The sequence below is a fragment of the Dasypus novemcinctus genome, chromosome 7 (assembly GCF_030445035.2).
Source record: "Dasypus novemcinctus isolate mDasNov1 chromosome 7, mDasNov1.1.hap2, whole genome shotgun sequence".
Taxonomy (NCBI): Eukaryota; Metazoa; Chordata; class Mammalia; order Cingulata; family Dasypodidae; genus Dasypus; species Dasypus novemcinctus.
Window position 1 is genome coordinate 7,272,540 of NC_080679.1, and position 17,365 is coordinate 7,289,904.

Sequence of the window (17,365 nt, forward strand, 5' to 3'; positions counted from 1 at the left end):
AGAAATGCCAGGGAAAGGGGTCCATTGACCACACGGCCCTAACTCTGACGGTGCACAGCTGGGGCACAGGCGATCCTTCATTCACTCTCCAGGCTCCGCACGAGATCCGAGTTCTCATTACAGTACAGCAGCGAGCACGACGCCCCTGAGAAATGCAACGGTGGGGAAAGCTTTAATGGGTTCTTCCTATTGAGTACAGCTCCGCAAAAGGGAATGAAAAGATTAGCTTCAAACACTTTCCTGTGAAAGGCTAAAAGGAAGCAAATTCAGCACGGTCCGAAGAAGCCCGAGGCGCTTTCAGCCTCACCCCAGCCCCTAACGGGACAGGCTCGCTGCTCGCCCCACGACATGTTGCCGTGCCAACGTACATTCTGAGTCACCCAAGCAGATTTAATGCCAGGGCCACAATGACTTTTTCTTTGCCTTTTCTTCTATAAATGACTAAAGAGAAGATTCCGACCTACCTAGGAAATGATTTTAATCAGTTTAGTTCCGGAAATAACTATGGAAATTCCGATTTTTCCATTCTGCCGCTTCTGAACATTATATTGTCACCCGCGGCTGACGAAACCACTGCTTTTATTTCTTTTTCCCAACCCATCGGGTGAGATGACAGGTCGGGCAGTGGGTTTCTGAATCCCACATGGAAAAGTCTGAATGCATAAGCATATGAAAAGCCAACAAAAATGAAGCTTTGGGAAATAAGAAAAACAGCCCAACTGTCCATCACTCTTCACATCCGTGCAGATAAGCATATCCTCCTCCATCCCCTGCCATGGCCCTGTGTCCTGTGCCAGAGAAGCAGGACTCTGGGAACCTGGAGAGGTCCCGTGGCTCGGGAAGCACTCCAGGTGAGCACAGGCCCACTGGCAGGCTGCAAGCAAGCCTGAAGGCCTCAGGGCGCACTGGAGGTGCGCCTATTTGGATACTTACGGCAGACCAAGAAGCCTGTTAGTCGAGCAATAAGGGGCTAATGAGGGGCTGTGCAGCTGGAGCGGGCAAGGAGCTTGGGGCACTTCTGAGTACATTTGCGTGGCCCTCCAGAGGGTGAAGATCACATCATTCATTTCTTTATCCATTCGTTCAGCCATATTTATTCATCCACATGCGCCCTCTTGATCTCTAGGAGGACCAACTTTAAGAGTTAGGAAATCGAGGTTCATGGGAGAAAAGCTGCTGCGATCCGAGAGTCGCGGCGCTGGTCTACGGGCAAGGCTGTGGCCGCTCTGCCCGACACGGGGCCTTCTCTCTGGGGCCTTTTAAAGCAAATATTTTACATTTTAAGTTGAAAGTAAAAACCTCTCAAATGCATTTAGAATATCGACTACAGTTTGACTCGTGTGTGCTTTGGCAAAGAGGGCATCTTGGGCGTAAAATGTCAATGCAGCAAATCTCTGTAGCTGAAATGGATTCAGCCACCATGGAAATGCTGGCACACATCCAGCCCCGGTGTCGAATGCCCTGCCCTTTCCTGCTAGCATGAGTCCTTCTGCAGAGTTGAAGGACAGGTGAAGAGAAAAGCAGGGCTCTGGAGACCTGCTAGGATGCTTTCTCTCAGGTGCTCTGTTCACCCCAGCCCTGGGGTTGGCAAAGGCCCCTCCTGCTATGAGAACGCAAGGAATGGCCTTGCTTACCAGGCAGGCTTGCTCCTAGGCAGGGCTTCTCAGCCTCTGCCCTCTTGCTACCTGGAGCCAGGTAATTCTGTCATGGGGGTGTGGCCTCATGTGGGGTGTGGTCTCTGGGGTGTGGCCCCGTGGGGGTATGGTCTCTGAGGTGTGGCCTTATGTAGGGTGTGGTCTCTGGGGTGTGGCCCCATGTGGGAAGTGGTCTCTGGGGTGTGGCCTCGTGGGGGTGTGGTCTCATGGGGGTGTGGCCTTGTGGGGTGTGGCCTCATGTGGGATGTGGTCTCTGGGTGTGGCCTCGTGTGGGTGTGGTCTCGCATGGGCGTGTTCTCTGGGGTGTGGCCTCGTGGGGGTGTGGCCTCAGCAACAGCCTTTGCCCTCTACCCACTAGATGCCAACAGCAGCCCCCTCCCCAGTTGTGACAACCAAAAATGTAAATATCCCCAGACTCTGTGGCTGTCCTCCTGGAGGCAAAACCACCATTATTGAGACCCCCCCCACCCCCCAGAGCTAATGCGCCTTCTTTTTGTCAGTCACCGCCCACCGGCAGATAGTCTTCTCTTACTTCTCTAGAAGGCGTTGCTTCTTCCAAAGCCCAGGCACAGACCGCGGACTCCAGACAGCGAGTCGAGGCTTCGCTGGGGCTCAGAAGTCAACGACAGCTGACTTCATCCATGAGGAAAGCGCCCTGGAAAGCGGGGCGTGTCGGGGGGCCTTTGGGAGCAGCAGGAGGATTCTGGGGGCTGGAAACTGGGTCCACGAAGTGTCAGCTACCACGGAGGGCAGCAAGTCCAAGCGTGTATGGTGCATGTGTGTGCACGTGAGTGTGTAAGAGCCAGCATCCAGTAAGTAAACTACGGAATTTTACAAACAACTCGGGCCATCCCAGTCATCCAGAAAGAAAAAAAAACCAACCATGCACCTTCCCACCGTGGGCATCCAGTCATTCAAGTTCCTATCGTACCTCCCTCAGATTGGTATCAAGAGGTAGGGATCCCAGCAGGCACTGCTTAAACCTGCCCCATGGCGCGGAGAACACTTTTCTTGGAAAATCCAAGATTAGCGGAGAAAGGACCAGAGGGAAGCTCTGCTAAAGCCTTTAGCCCTCCCGACCCCTGCCAAGCCCCCCCGGGCTTAGGAGAGACCCCGGGCCCCCAGCAGGGAGGCGTGGGGGCCTTTGCCGGACCCCACCTCGGCCACCCCATCTGCTGTCCTGTGCAGGTGCCACGCCCCGAGGAGCATGACACGGGCTCACGGCCCCCCACGTTGCCCCAAGCCCAGGCCCCGCCAGTCCGTGTTCTCGGAGCAGAAACCTACCCTAATAAAACAGCCCGCGCCGGAGCTGCTTCCTCCCGGGTGACAAAACGTCTTGCTGCTGTGCCAGGCACTCAGACCCAAACCCTCGGGGTTTCGTCGTGGGCCGCAGCGAGTGGGACGGCGGCCAGGGAACAGACGCCCCTCCTTTGGCATTCGCGGGGCCATTGCTTTTCTTCTTTCCTGTGGGGAATCCAGGGCCCACGGAAGTAGGTCACTGTGTGTTGGACTGAATGGGAAGCATTCGGGGCTGCCTTGGGGCCAGCTGTGCGGGGCGCCGCCGGCGGGGGTGCCTGCTACCCCCCAAGCCCTTGGGATCTCACCCATGAAACTGGGCGCAGGGTGTCAGGGGAATGGTGCTGCCCATGTGCTGGACCCTAGCAGGAGAGCAGGAAAGCCGGGGCCCAGTACTTGGTGGTTCAGTCCAGAAGGGCCCCAATGAAAGAGACGCCCCCAACAGGGGTGACACAGGAGGACGCCTGATGAGGCAGCTGCCAGCGTGGACAGACCACAATCGCCGACCACCGAAGACGGTCCCGCAGCCCCCTCCCCTTCACGGGGTAGCCCCTCCCTCCACCACAGCTTACACACCACGCCAGGGAAGGGGGGGGAGGCAGCTCGGAATCGAGGGAGACGGCGCCTCGCGGTGGAAATGGGGGTGAGTTATTTTTGTTACATTTACTGCACAGCTGAGTTTGTGAACTGCAATTATGCCCCTCCCCCTAACCAGCCCCCTTTGAATTCTCTGCTTGGAAGCAGAATCTGTTTCTTCTGAACTTGACTGGCTACGAAACTCAGGGTGAAGCTTATGATCCACGCCTGTTGTCAAGGCACACATATTTGGGGTGCATTTCCCCCTTTGTGCAGCCCTTCTACTCTTCTTTTTTCCTTCGTCGTGCTCTTTGCTACTACTCTATTATCCTACCATCTGCACGATTCTTATCTGCTTTGACCTAAGAATGCACCTTAGAATTTATGTCTTATCAAGCATGTGTGTAGACCTCAGGGACGCAGTTCTGCAGCTCCGGGCCCACAGCCGCCGGCGGGACACGGGTCTGCCCGCGTGGGCTCTCTCCACGGCCCCTGGGAGCTGCTGGGAGCCGTCCAGCTGGAGTCTGGGTGTGCCGACACCCACAGGTGCCTTTCTACGAGGTAGCAGCCCCTCATCTCCCACATGCGAGCAGATGCTGGCTGGGGCCCAGCCTGGGGTGCACCCGAGGCTCTGGGTGAATCAGGCATCTCAGCAACGGTGCCCCGGGGCAGCGACTAGAGAAGGGTGCACGCCCACCCCACGCTGAAAACGCTGGGCCGGGGCAGCTTCTCGCCCTTGGCCTCGTCACCGGGCAGGGGAGGGGTCAGGCCAACCCCCGGCCCAGGCGAGCTGTCCCGCAGGGTGTCACCCTTCTTGCACGCCAGGTCTTGGTGGCACGGGGTGAGGGGCCCTCGGTTCCGTGGGACAATCAGCCCAGCAAGTTTTACTGGTCAAGGCCAGGCGTCCTCTCATCTCATGGGCTCAAGGAGGGGGGCAGGGCTGCGTGCTGTGTTAAAGGAAGAGTCCAAACAGTAAGCATTCCCCACTGGGGGACTTCAGGGAGGAAGGGGAGGCACGACGAGCCGCGGAGCAGCGCCGGAGCAGCGGAGGCGCCAAGGCTGAAGGCTTGGCCTGCCCGCTGCACCCCCCAACCATCTCCCCGCCCCCAAACATGCCACTGCCTCTAAAATGTTTTGTAAAACACCAATTCAGTGTGTTCAAAGACTTTTTTCCTTGTCCATCGTTTCATCTAAGGTAGCCCTTTTTAAGATCATTTAAAACCGGTAAGTAGGTTGGCCATATGGACCCACATACTCTCACCATACACGCCACCTAAATGCCAACATGCACCTCTAAGAGTGAAACCCAGATGACTTTTAAGAACAAAAAAAAACTTTATTTAAAAAAATAACTTACAAATTGAGAGAACACGCTGAAATATGACTGTTGATTCTGAGCAGTGCTGCAACCTAGAACAGTTTCATGGTTGAATGTAATTTTACAATACTATTCATGTCACAAACCGCACGACGCCACGGGGGGCATTCCATATCCCCGTGCTGGTACAAAGCACCACCCAGATATAAAACTATCGTAAATAAAACATTTCTGCCAGGACCGGCATATATTTTTATATATTTATATATATATTTATCCATTTCAAAACAGCTAACAATTAATGTCCTCCATAGTCGAAACTGAAGTCAAGCTAACCTTGCAACTACAACACTCTGAATAGAAATCAGCATTATACCTCCCAGACGATATTTAAAATATATTTAACTTTCCAATACATTTTATAAGGTACGCCAATAGTGAGAAAATAAAGTCTTAGAATTTAAATACAAATCACCATATAAAAAAAACAATTCAGGCAACTCCGGAAGTCCTATTTTACAAAAAGTCCAGGTGACCTGTCCTGAAGCTGGCTTTGACACGCGGCGCCGGCTGCCCGGCACTGTCAGGCCGCGGGGGTGGGCACCCGCCACGGAGGCACGGGGGGAGAGAGAAAGCTGCCCCAGGACTCCCGCTCTCCTCTTCCAGCTGCTCCGGCATCCAGACCGAAGCTGCTTGACTCTTCTCTTGAAAAAGACAGGGTCGGACGACCCGTTAAAGACAAGCACACGGGGCCCGGCGCGGCGGCAGGGAGGATCATTTGGCGTTCTGCTCCAAAGCCGAGTACTCTGTCTCCGACACCCGGGAGGCATCGATGAGCTTGGTGAGCCCGGTCTTGGCCGAGTACTTGAAGATGAAGGCCTTCATCAGCTCGTACCTGTAGTTGCGGTTGATGAAGCTGTACAGCACGGGGTTGACGCAGCAGTGCACCAGGGACAGGCACTGTGTGACGTGCAGAGCCGTGAAGAGGAAGTTCTCCAGCTGGCAGGTGAAAGGGATGTAGTGGAGGATGGAGAAGACATCCAGGAGGACCACCAGGTGGTAGGGGAGCCAGCAGACGAGGAAGACCACCACGTAGGAGAAGATGATCTTCCGGCTGCTGTGCTTCTCCTGGTCGCCGGAGGCCGAGATGGCCCTGGCGAGGAGGAAGTAGAAGACAGCGATGACGGAGAAGGGAACGGCGAAGCCCAGGACCACAGACACCAGCTCCATTCCGATCAGCCACTCCTTGACACTGTGCTCCGGGTAGAAGGACCGGCAGTAGGTCTCGTTGTTGGACGCCGACGTGACGGTCTTCAGGTAGTACGTGTCGGGCAGGGACACGCAGAAGGCGAGCAGCCACACCAGCACGCAGACGGCGCGGCGCACGGCCTTCTTCCTGCAGCCGGAGGTGTTGGCGAAGTAGGTGACGGACAGGTAGCGGTCCACGCTCATGCACGCGAGGAAGAAGATGCTGCCGAAGAGGTTGATGGAGAAGACCAGGTGCGTGACCTTGCAGGTGAGCTCGCCCATGGGCCACTGATTGTGCTGCACCAGGCTGACCACCCAGACGGGAATGGTGAGGACCACCCACAGGTCCGCGATGGCCAGGTTCAAGATGTAGCAGTGCGTGTCGTAGCCGGTGGTTTTGGCCTGGATGTTCACCCAGACCACCACGGAGTTGGCCACCATGCCGATCACGAAGATGAAAATGTAGACGAGGCAGAGCGTGTAGAGCAGGACGCTCTTGTTGGGCATGTTGGGGCACAGCACCGTGTCCACGGCAATGCACTCGCTGCTGTTGCAGGGCCAGCTGATGTCGGAGAAGTTTCCCGGTTCCGAGTAGTCGAGGAGATGTAAATCCATGGTTTCGAGGTGGGGCGGTGGTGGCAGGGGCGATCCAATGTCCTGCATAAGATCGAACAGATAGAAAAGAAAAACCGCTTAATTAGGAAAAGCTCAAGCTTCTGTCTACCTACTTTTTCCATTTGGCTCCTGTGACAGTTTGATATTGTTTATGAATTCCAAAAATAGATATTGGATTGTGTTTGTCAACTGGTCCATTCCTCTGGACGTACTGGATTGTATTAGACTCAGAGATTTCACTTTTACTTGATGAAATAAATTTGACTGTGTCATTGGGGCAACTTGGTTTGAGTCCCCACTCACAGCTAGCCTACTGCTGTGGGCTAGATAAATGGAGCTCAGTCAAAGAGAGGAAAGTAAACACGCGGAGAAGGAAAACACAGGGAGTCAAGCTTTTGACGCTGGAGCCCCAAGGAGAGAACCAAGTTGCTGGCCTGAGAGTTCACAGGAGGCCTGGTGGAGAGAGCGGAGCAGCTGAGCCCTGGGAAAAAAGACCAGCCCTACGCCAGCCGCCAGTTGAGATGGCACGAAGCTGGGAGCACGGAGCCTTAAGAGGAAGGAAAGGCTAAACCCGCGCAGACATCGTCCACCAAATTGCGTCAACACGTGGGAACAGAGGTGAGAAAGTACCTCTAATGGTACCTTGAGCTCAACTCCTTAAGGCCTGCTAACTGTCAGCTTCTACCCCAAATAAATAGCCTTTATAAAAACCAACAGAGTTCCGGAGCTTGCATCACTCAGCACCTCTCTGGCTGACTAATACATCGCCCTAAACTGCCAACCCCTGCCATGCTCAGCTGTTTCCCTTTAGCTCTGTAGTGTCTTTGCAAAGAAAGAAAGAAAGGAAAAAGAGAAAACCGAAATGGAACTCTGCAAAACAAAATAAAGCACGCTCAGAACCCAACGGAGTTCCTACAGTCCTCAAAGAAGGAAACAATGTTTGCTGTCCGCCACTCGTCAAGACTGGTTCTTAAGACATCCTCAGCCAGCTCTGCCCCAGGGTGTGAAATCCACCCAGCGCCTGGGCCAAAAAACTGTCAGGCAGCCCGAGGATGGGCTCAATTTCCACAGGGGACCTTAGAGCCATTTTATCAGCCTCTCCAAAGAACAGTGGAGCTGGAGCCCCTATTCCAGGCACGACTGTGTTTCAAGTGCCCCACCTTGGGGGCTCAACAAAGCATTTCTCTTCCAAATTTGTGTTAAAAACATGGCTAAGAGTGCTTTTTACCTCTCTACAAAATTCAAGGGTGACCCCGGACCTCAGCCGCCCTCGGTTTGCAGAAACGATGATCGCTGACACTACGTGAGGATGGAGGGGCCCGCAGCCTGTCACGCCCCGAACCCGCAGGCTCCAGACCCGCAGCGCGACTTTCACCCAGCGGCAACGGCGCAGCCGGCCCAGGCCCCGCGCCAGGGCCTGCCTTTCCCGGCTTTATTTGTCAACTGTTTCAAGGGCAACTTGTGCCAAGACCCGAAGCACAGAAATTTACCACCTGCTGCCTTTCTGGAGGGGGCTGACGATTTTCCCAAGTGTTTTCCCTGCCAGCCTGATGCGTGGCCGACAGTCCATTGTCACCGCTTTAATGCCTGCTGAGAACTCAACCGCAAGGTGCTGCCTGTCTGGAAATGAGTTCTCCACTCTGAGAGCTGCCAGGTGCCGTGTGGCCCCGCCTGTCCCCTGCAGGCCCTGAAGGCGCTCTTGGACACTGCCTGGGGTCAGCAGCTAACATCCCCCAGCCTCCATAGAGCTCTGGTGCAGGCCTGCCCCGGAGAGGAGTAAAAGATGAAAAAATGAGCTCCAGGGCGCACCGCTGGCGTCTTCTAGGAGTCAGGTGAAGGCTTTTCCTGGCAGCTATCTTGAGTCACTTAAAGTGGCCTTCAGGGTATGTCTGCAAACCCCCTGGAGGAGGGGTCAGCGGTCCCTGTGCGGGAGCTATGCTAACTATGGAAAGCCTAGAAAGGCACTGGGGAAGCAGCCGAGGTTCCAGGCCTCTCTGAGGGTGGAACCTAGGGGCAGTTACTGAAGGACCCTGCTGGGAAGGCATCCAGGGTGGAGCAGCACCAGCTCGCAGAGCCATCCGAGGACTGAAGGGCCCGGCACAGAACCTGAATGCAGCAGCTGCCCAATAAACTCTTCATCCCCTGCCCGCCCCTTCCCTGGCAGGGAATTAAGAGCAGCGAGATTCTCCCACCAGTTTTTCCCCTATCACACACACACACACAAAAGCATCATCTCGCTTCATTCTTGTCCCACATTTGAAACGAACCCTCAGTGGCCCAGACAGTAACCTATCCCCCCAGCGGAGGGGGATTCACGAGCTGACGCCAAGATGGGCAGTCTGGTACACTCGTCCTTCACGAGGGCACCTACAGGACCACTGGGAAGCTGCCTGCCCCAAATGCCAGCAGAAGACCTGCCTGGCGTCCCCAAAAACAGAGGCTGTCTGCCGGCTCCTGGGCCAGCCCTCTTCGTGAGGTTTACGTGGTGGCCTTGCCAGGCCTCCGGGACTCTCTGCTCATGCAGCAGGCTGGACCTCCCGGCACAGCCACATCCCCTGCCTGCTCAGAAAGCCTGCCATGGAGGGAGCCACCGCGGTCTCCGCTGCTCAGAGCCATCCCAACGGGTAAGCCACCAGGTGGGCGCAGGAGGCTCCATCTGAGGCCTCAGCCCGGTCCAGCTTACGCCACATAGACTTGGTAAAGTCAGAGACCTTGGCTCATGTCGTCTTAAGATGCTGCTCGGGCACAAAGTAAAGGACCCCAAAGGATCCTTGAATGCAGGGCCGAGCTGCAGACAACTCCTAGGAGAAGCTGGAGCCTCCCCGACCCAGACTGGCCTCAGGGATGACAGCAGTCCCAGGCCGGGTCTCGGCCCCCTTGCCTTTGTCCCCTAAGCCGCGGAGAGCAAAGCGGCAGCACCTGCCTCTCCCTCCCTGCACGGTTCCAAGGCAGCGCCCGAGTTTTCCTCCGGGTCCTTAAAACCCTGCCCTCTGCGTTTGCAGTATGGCTTAGTTTCTACAGCACTTTCACACACATGATCTCATCTGACCCCGGAGTCCCCAGAGGACCAGGAAGCACAGATGGAGGAGCAGCCCAGCCCCGAGGGCAGGCGTGGAGCTGGGACCAGAAGCAGGCTCCCTGGCGCCTGCTCTCCCTCCCCGGGCCCCCGCTGGCACAGCCCCGCAAAGCCGGGCCAGAAACGGCCGTAAATCCTGGGCACTGGGCCGTCCGTTGTGGCAGGGATAAAAGCAGTGGCCCTGCGTCTCCGGCAGCCTGAACCACGGCCCCTCTTCTTCAGCCCTGGAGACGGTCTGCTCAGGCCTTTTAGCACAGACGCACCCACGCAAGGGGCAGGGCCCGAGAACGGGGAGATGCCTGCTTCCCCAGCCTCATGCGTCTGGGAAATTGTCGGGCCAGTGTGTCCTCCGGGTCCTCCCTGCTTTTCCCGCTAAACAGACCATCCCGCACGTGCGCTCCTGGGGTACTGCCGGCCTTCAGGCTTCTCAGAGCCCAAAGCAGCAGCGGACACGGGCTCAGGCACCCCGAGGCAGTCGGCCTGTTTCTGCTTCTGCCCTCCGGGCAATGAAACCTGGGTTGAGTCACTGCTGAGCCAGAATGTCAGCTATGGGGCAATCCCCCCACCCCACCCCAGCAGCCACAGCAGGAATCTTTCAGCAGGGCTGTGGGTGTTCCTGACTGACCAGGGGAACTCGAGGGGAAGAAGGCAGAGGCTGGGAGGCCGTATGCTGCCCCAGTCATCGATCAGCCATCACCGAGCTATCGTCACTGATCAATCACCAATCACCGGTTGTCACTCGGCCCTGGAGTATGGGCAGCACACACGCAACTGGCCAGGAGAGGGGGCCCGCATAGAGGCCCTCACCTCCTCCACCACCCACCTCCTTCTGGGGGGCCTGAATGGGCCTCCCCCTTCCACAGCGGGAGGCTCCAGTGGTCAAAGGCAGGCAGGCAAGCGGGGAGAGAGGAGATTAAACAAACAGTGGAGTAATCAGATCCTCCACAAATTTAAATGGGGAAGTAAAGAAAAGGGGGGGGGGGAAGCGTCAAACAATAGCTTAACCTTTTGTCATTTGGAATTTTTCGTGCATTAGGCTTTGGAAACAAACAAGGGCTTTTTCCAGAAAAGCGCACATTATCTGACAAAGACAGCCGCCGTCTTCAAAATGGGAAGCTGCCATGTTCCAATGAACACGGTCTGCAAGGCGAAAGCCGCTGGGAGGTGCGGGGGCCCTGTCTTTGGGTTACACTGAGGGTGTGTCCCTCTGCTGGCGTCAGATTTTAAAAAGGGACCCTCTCTGAGGCCCCAAAAGGAACAAAGTCCTAAGAAGGCAAACCGTGAAATGTGGACCCAGGGCCCCAGGTTTCCATCCGCCTGGGGACAAAGCTCCCAGCAAAAATCTGAAGGTGGAGGGAGTGAGGGGGCCCCACTCTGATGAACTCCCTGAGGCCATTTAAACTCCCCCAGTGCCCTGCACAGGAATCTCAGCTCCTCCCAAGAGAAAGCAGAGAATGACCTCATCGAATACAAAAAAGCTGATTGCATTCCGTGCAAATGAGGGACTGGGCGGCCTCAGTGCTACATATACAGGCACACAGGCATGTACAGACGGAGCGCCCCTCAGCCCGTGCGGGAAGCGGGGTGGCTGAGGAGCACGCCAGGTCCTAAGGAGACTCCTTTATCCCATTTAGACAGGTCACTCTGCTAGAGTAAACCGCAGCTTGTCCCCGCAGGCTTGAGGCCAGAGCTGAGGTTGTAAGGCATCTGCACCAAAGGATTCCAGATGCAAGGAAAAAGAGGTTTAGAATTAAAGATTTTCCCACTTCTATGATTTGACAAGTTCACAGATTTCTCCTCTTGAAATATTCACAGGTGCCCCAAAGATGTACATACAGGAAGGTTTATGGAAGCACTATTTGTACTAGGAAAAACTGGAAACGACATAAATGTCTGTCTGTAGAGCATGGTTGGATAAAGCAGGGTAGGCCCATGTCTGGAATATGATATAGCTATAAAAAGAGAGAGACCTACTTTTATGAACATGCTCTTAAACACACGTGCAAATATAACCTAATCCCATTTATTCAAAAAAAAGGGCAAACACGAGTGTATTTTTATATGTAAATATATGTGCATAAAGGCATGGGAAAACATCTGCCATATTTACAAAACCTAGGACCAGAAAAGTGGGATGGGGACAAAGGGAGAATTGTCGTTTTTTACTCTCTGCGCCCCTGTGGCATTTGAAACGTGACCCTGAGAATTGTATAAACTTCTCAACCACCTAGAATAGAGGGAGGAATGATCCCCCCCAAAATTAAAAATGGTTTGTGCTCCATTTTTCTGGACCCAGGACCGAAGGCCTTGAACATCACTTTTCACGCCCTTTTCCAGAACACAGGCTGTGACTGATTTCATGTCATCCTTTCTCCGGGGACCACGTTCCCCAGCCACCTGGCAGATACCTGCACGCAGAGTGTCACATGTCCTCACTCTGGGGAATGAATGAGTCTCCAGACTGCTGGCAGAGGGCACGGCCCTCCTCACCCGCCTGGTCTGAAAAGGACTGACCGACACTCACTTTCTTTCTCAAATGGTGGAATCCCCCATCTTTTGTCAATCGAGGACTTTTCTTAGAGATGCGACTCTCAGTTCTGAGCTTTATTATTCATCACCCCGGTATCCTTGACGACGACCCAGCTGCAGCCCTGCAGTACTTAGCTGCATCCAAATGGTCTGCTGAGCTCCCCCGGCGGGTGGGGCTGTCCCTAAAGCCAGAATTAGACATCTCCAAGCTTAAAGTCTCCAAGGGGTGGTGATTTGGCGTGCAGTGAACAGTGCTCCTCACACTGGCAAAAAAAAAAAAACCATATGCCTGAAAGAGCTGTCGGTTCCTACGAGGGACTGGCAAATATCTGGGTATCTGCCTAGCGTCAAAACCGCCTTCACCGTATTTGCAATTTCTGCTTCCACTTGAGGAAGACTCTCCCAACGAATCCCCTTTGCCTCTCTCCTCCCAAATAAAGTAACCCTCTGGCCGCCGCCTCTTCGCATCCCATGCTCTGCCAGCTCCATTCTGCATCTCCATTCGCGATCACTGGGAGCTGTTGACCTGGCCCATTCCTCACTCGCTTCCTCCTCAATCCCCCCACCTTGTCTTCTGCATTTTGGTGAAGCCACAGCAAGTAAAGAGTAGATGTGCAATGAATAAAAGGTGCCCTGGACTCCACTGGCACCAGTGATCAGAAGCTGGCACTGGGAATGGGAGTTGGAACAGTCTTTCCTGGAATCCATACTGAGCTGAGAGAAACACCGCCCCTTTTCCTTCCCCACGTGGTGACGGGGGCTCTTGTGTGTGGGGACAACAAGCCAGGCCAGGAGGCAGGGAGCCGAGCAGCGCCAGGACACAGGGGAAGTGGCAGTGCCCGCAGCCACTTCAGGGAAAAGGGGTGAGTGGATCAGGGTGCTCCCGGAGGGCGCTGCCACGCAGTCCGCAGCTCCCAGATCAGCTGAGGCGAAGACTCTACGAAGGAGTGATGGAGTAAAGAGCAGAGCCTTAGGGGGCGCCTGGGGCCAGGAAGGCTCTAGAGAAAAGAAGGGGCGCAGCGCAGAAGGGCTCAGGGTGGGTCGCCCTGGTGGGAGGCAGGTAAGGTAGCTGGGCCAGGCCTGGGCCCCACAGCTGCAGAAGCTGGGGGGTCCTGGGGCCGCCAGGCTCCGCTCAGCCCTCCCAAGAGCCTCTGCTTCCCAGGTTGACATCTCATCAGCTCCTAGTGCTGAGGCTCAGGCTAGAAGGTGCCTCGTTCTCTGGCCTCCTGCAGTTTGTGACCCGTGTCCTCCCCAACCAGAATTTCATGGGAAAATTCAGGCTCGTCCAAAGCCAAGAGTGGGTCACATGCCTGGCCTCTCTCGGCGTGCTCATCTGGAAAGCAGGACAGGTTCAGAGACCGACCACCCTGGATTCGTGGCCAGGAGCGGGGTCCTCTTCACCCTGCCAGCTGCTGCAGAGACTTTATCTAGCGGGAATCAGGCTGCACAGGCCCCCACTCTTCTGCTGGGCTGGCCAGGATTTATACTGGGCCTGCAATTTAGATAAGGAGAGCCCACGCCCCCTCTAAACAATCACTTGGCAGTCGCAGGCTGATGAGTTTTGTTTTGTTGCTTGACATCTACAAGGAAACAAATGCACCCACCAGCCCGGGAAGCTGCCGGCAGAACCGGGAGCTGGGGGTCCTCCCGGCCCTTGGGTGCCCAGCAAACAGAAAACAATGTGGTGCCGATGGCACAGGAGTTCGTGACCCCAAGTGAACGCATTTTATGCTAATGAGGCGCTGCCCCGAATCATCTGAGAACTCAATGACTCAAGCAATAATGAATAGCGACAGTCAGGGCCTCAGCCCCCTCCGCCCGGGTCCTCAGCCAGCCCCGCATTAACACATCCTCGCCTCCATCAAGTATCTGGGGGGTAAAAGGAAATCCACCGGCAGAAACCAGAGCTGCTCCATTGTGCTCTGCCGCCCCGGCGCTGCCTTGCCAGCCCTGTCCCTGGAAGCCAGAGCAGCCTGCGGCCCGGGATCACAAAGGCTGCTGTCTGGCCGAGTGTAACCAGAGCCGAATTCCCCACCCGGCTTAGGACCGGGATGAGGAGTGGGAGACGGCCGGCCCTGGGCGGCCACCTCGCCTTCCCGCACTCCTTAGACACAATGGCACTGCCGGGAGGATGCTCCACCGCCAAGGTTTCCTCTAACATAAAGGCTTAGAATCCTTTAAGACAGTCGAGGGGAGAGGCTGGTACAAAGGTAATAAGGAAACTAGAAGGTACTTCTAAATGGCCCAAAGAAGATCCCACGGGCCTGCCACCCCCAAGGCTGCCCCTGGCTCCTTTATCTGTCCCTGAGCCACCAGCCTACCTTCGATAGGGTGACCCTCCGCCCTTTCGGCATCTCGAAGAAAACACCGGGTCTGTTTCCATACCCGCTTTTGGCTCAGCAAGATTTTCATTACAAAATTAGGCAATTCCCCCATCACGTTAACGGAGAGTGAAGCAGCAAAGCTTTTTTTCCCAGTTCTACGTCCGTCTACGCTTACGGAGCAAAAGCATCACAGAGCTCCTGCTGAAAACCCGTCAAGTATGGGACATCAGGGCGCCTCACCGCCACCTGCCTGCACCTGTGTTCTTTTGCTTGCTGGCTTGCTCTTATTTTAGTGGGAACTGGGTCCTTTTCTAGACTCGGTAAGCACTTGACACAGAGGAGCCCTGTTTCCAAGTTAAGTGACACACATGTGTGACTGAATTGTTCGAGAGAGCCAAACGAACTTTCTCGGGTGCCTGGCAGGAGGGCACAAAGGCTTTCTTGCCCCCAATTCCATCCAGACTCTACAAAATCACAGAGAAAAATCCGAAGTTCTCCAATCTTGGAGGTCTTTTTCTTTTCCCTTGGTGTCTCTAAGGGCTTAGAAAGTGACTACCTGCCCTTCAGCCTCAGGTTTGAGCAACTTCAACCAACGTCCTTCACGTCTGCTTGAACACAGGAGCCTCTCTGCCTGGAATTATCACACAAAAAGCCACTGTTCCCGATTAAAGAGGATTTTTTTTTTCTCCCCATCCAGAAAGCCTACACTTTGCCTGTTCTGGGTCTGATTAGAAACTGAAATACCCGCTGCTCCAGTCTCTAAGGTCTCGTTGTTCATGTGGGATAAACTCACCTCCAAAGTGCTGACCCAGTTAAGCCCAGACAGGCTGCCTTGGACATACATTCTGAAACTCTCCGAAACTACAATTGCATTGCATGCCCCTTTAAAAAATCAAATCGGCAGTAAAATATAGCCATTTCTCAATTTTCTTTTGCTTTTCAACCCCCTCTGGTGCAGTTCCCCCACCCCCCACCTCCTGGAGGCTGCAGCATCCTGCACAGCAGTTACAATGCACGTTCAAGTGTTTATGGCAAAGGCAGGGGAAAAAGAGCAAATTGTTTCCAAGCTAGAGATCCGAGATGCAACTTAGCTTTGGAGAAAGGCTTAGGTCTGGGCAGACCTCTTATGCTGCTGAAAGGAAAAAGGGCAGTTTATCCATTTAAAATTGGTAGAAAGTTAAGCACAGAACCAGCAGCCTCCACTTTCCTTTCTAGGCAAGCCTATTGACCTCCACGTTTTTCTGAAATAAATAAAGGGACACAGAGGCGGCGCGGCGTCTGAGTTTAAAAAGAAAAGGAAAAAGTTAGCACATTGAAACTTTGCAGAATGCAGTTTCAGGGTATGTCACTATGCCAATACCTTCAAGGGCTGTAAAGCATTTAAGGAGACCCTCACCCACTTTCGTAAAGCCTAATTATCCTGTGTGAGCAAATACATTGAAAGAAGAGGATGGAAGGAAGGTGGAAGGCAGGGAAGGGAGGGAGGGAGGAAGGAAGGGGTCTAAATTTTACAGCTTCTCATTCTCCCTGGAAGTTAAAATCATCCCCGTCTTATTCCAAAGTTCTAACTCTTAGTCACTAGTTGAATCTTTTTGCATGTGAAAAAAAAAATGACCCAATTCAGAGTTAACCTGAAGTATAAATTTAAACTGCAAAACCCTAGCCTTTTATGTGTGCCTTTTTCCAAATGAAGTTGGACTTAGCTTCTAGGAGAACAAAAAATACTCAAATTAGATTAGCAATGATGCAGTCAGTGACAAGCTCAGGCTCTATTTAACATTCACACTTACAGCTTCCGGATTTGCAGGCTCGGTAATCCCCCAAAGCATTGAATTCAAATGCATTCTGGACACAAGATCCTCAGCAGAGTTTTCTGCTTCACTTAAGGATGTCTCTTAATAAACTGCTCATCTTTCTGGAATTATTTACTCACTGAGAATTCTATTGCCGAATTGATATACCAGAAGCAAGGCAGGTAAGCAGCGGTGCCCGCAAGTCCCAACTCAAGCAAGCAGTGGGAACAGGCTGTTCTTGCAAAGTTCCCAGCTTACTTGAGCTGAAACACCCACAGCAGCAAATAAACGCCAGAGTCCTAAATTCAACAAATACACACGGAGAGGTCCTTCCGCAAGGGTCTTAAGAAAACTGCCCTCTGCTTTCTGCAGGGCAAGGTGAAGCCCCCAAATTAAGCAGAAGCACTTTGCAAAGCAAGCATGCAACTGCAGGCTGCGCTTTCACAAACCAGACCTGCAGGCTTCCAAGCACCCCTCTCAGCGGTTTTTGAAGAGCCCCCTGCTTAGAAGCAGAAGCCCTGCCTGCCTGGCTCTGCCACACCCCCCTCCCTTGCCAAGCCAGGCTGTGGGGCAGGAGCAAGCCCCTTTTCCTTACCTCCCGGCTCCGCTGGCCCGGCTCCCGCGCGCGCTGCCTCAGCTCCGAGCAGCTCTGGGGAACTGTGAGCTCGCCCGGCCGCCGAGCCGCGTTATATACACTGCAGGCAGGAGCCTCTAGATGGCAGCTTTGTAAGCCTCATGCCCTGCCTCCCCTCCTCAGCCCCTCCCTCACCCAGGCGCACGCACGCGCGCGCGCGCACACGCCCTCGCACCACGTAAACCTTGGTTTGTTGTTTCCGGCGAAAGCGCTGTCTCCCCACACAAGCGCCCTCTTGGGAAACCCCAGCCTTCCTTCATTTACCAAGTCAAATGAAGCCACCAGGTCCCGATCCTGGGGG

At 54.5% G+C, this 17,365-nt stretch overlaps 1 protein-coding gene across 2 annotated transcripts; it reads right to left on the bottom strand.

Annotated features, from left to right (window-relative positions):
- Positions 1-4,842: 4,842 nt before the first annotated feature.
- ACKR3 (atypical chemokine receptor 3) lies at positions 4,843-17,121 on the bottom strand. Of its 2 annotated transcripts, none has more exons than XM_004460750.3 (2): positions 17,026-17,121; positions 4,843-6,750 (listed from the first exon to the last, which is right to left on the bottom strand). In XM_004460750.3, the coding sequence occupies exon 2, from the start codon at positions 6,706-6,708 to the stop codon at positions 5,620-5,622; it is 1,089 nt and encodes a 362-aa protein (XP_004460807.1). In that variant the 5' UTR covers positions 6,709-6,750; positions 17,026-17,121; the 3' UTR covers positions 4,843-5,619. The 2 variants fall into 2 exon arrangements, with proteins under 2 accessions (XP_004460807.1, XP_058155829.1); XM_058299846.2 differs by lacking the exon at positions 17,026-17,121 and adding an exon at positions 12,309-13,249.
- Positions 17,122-17,365: the final 244 nt, after the last annotated feature.

What these genes read in the sequence shown, in the direction of transcription:
- ACKR3 (XM_004460750.3), bottom strand. Translation starts at nt 6,708, where the DNA reads ATGGATTTACATCTCCTCGACTACTCGGAACCGGGAAACTTCTCCGAC.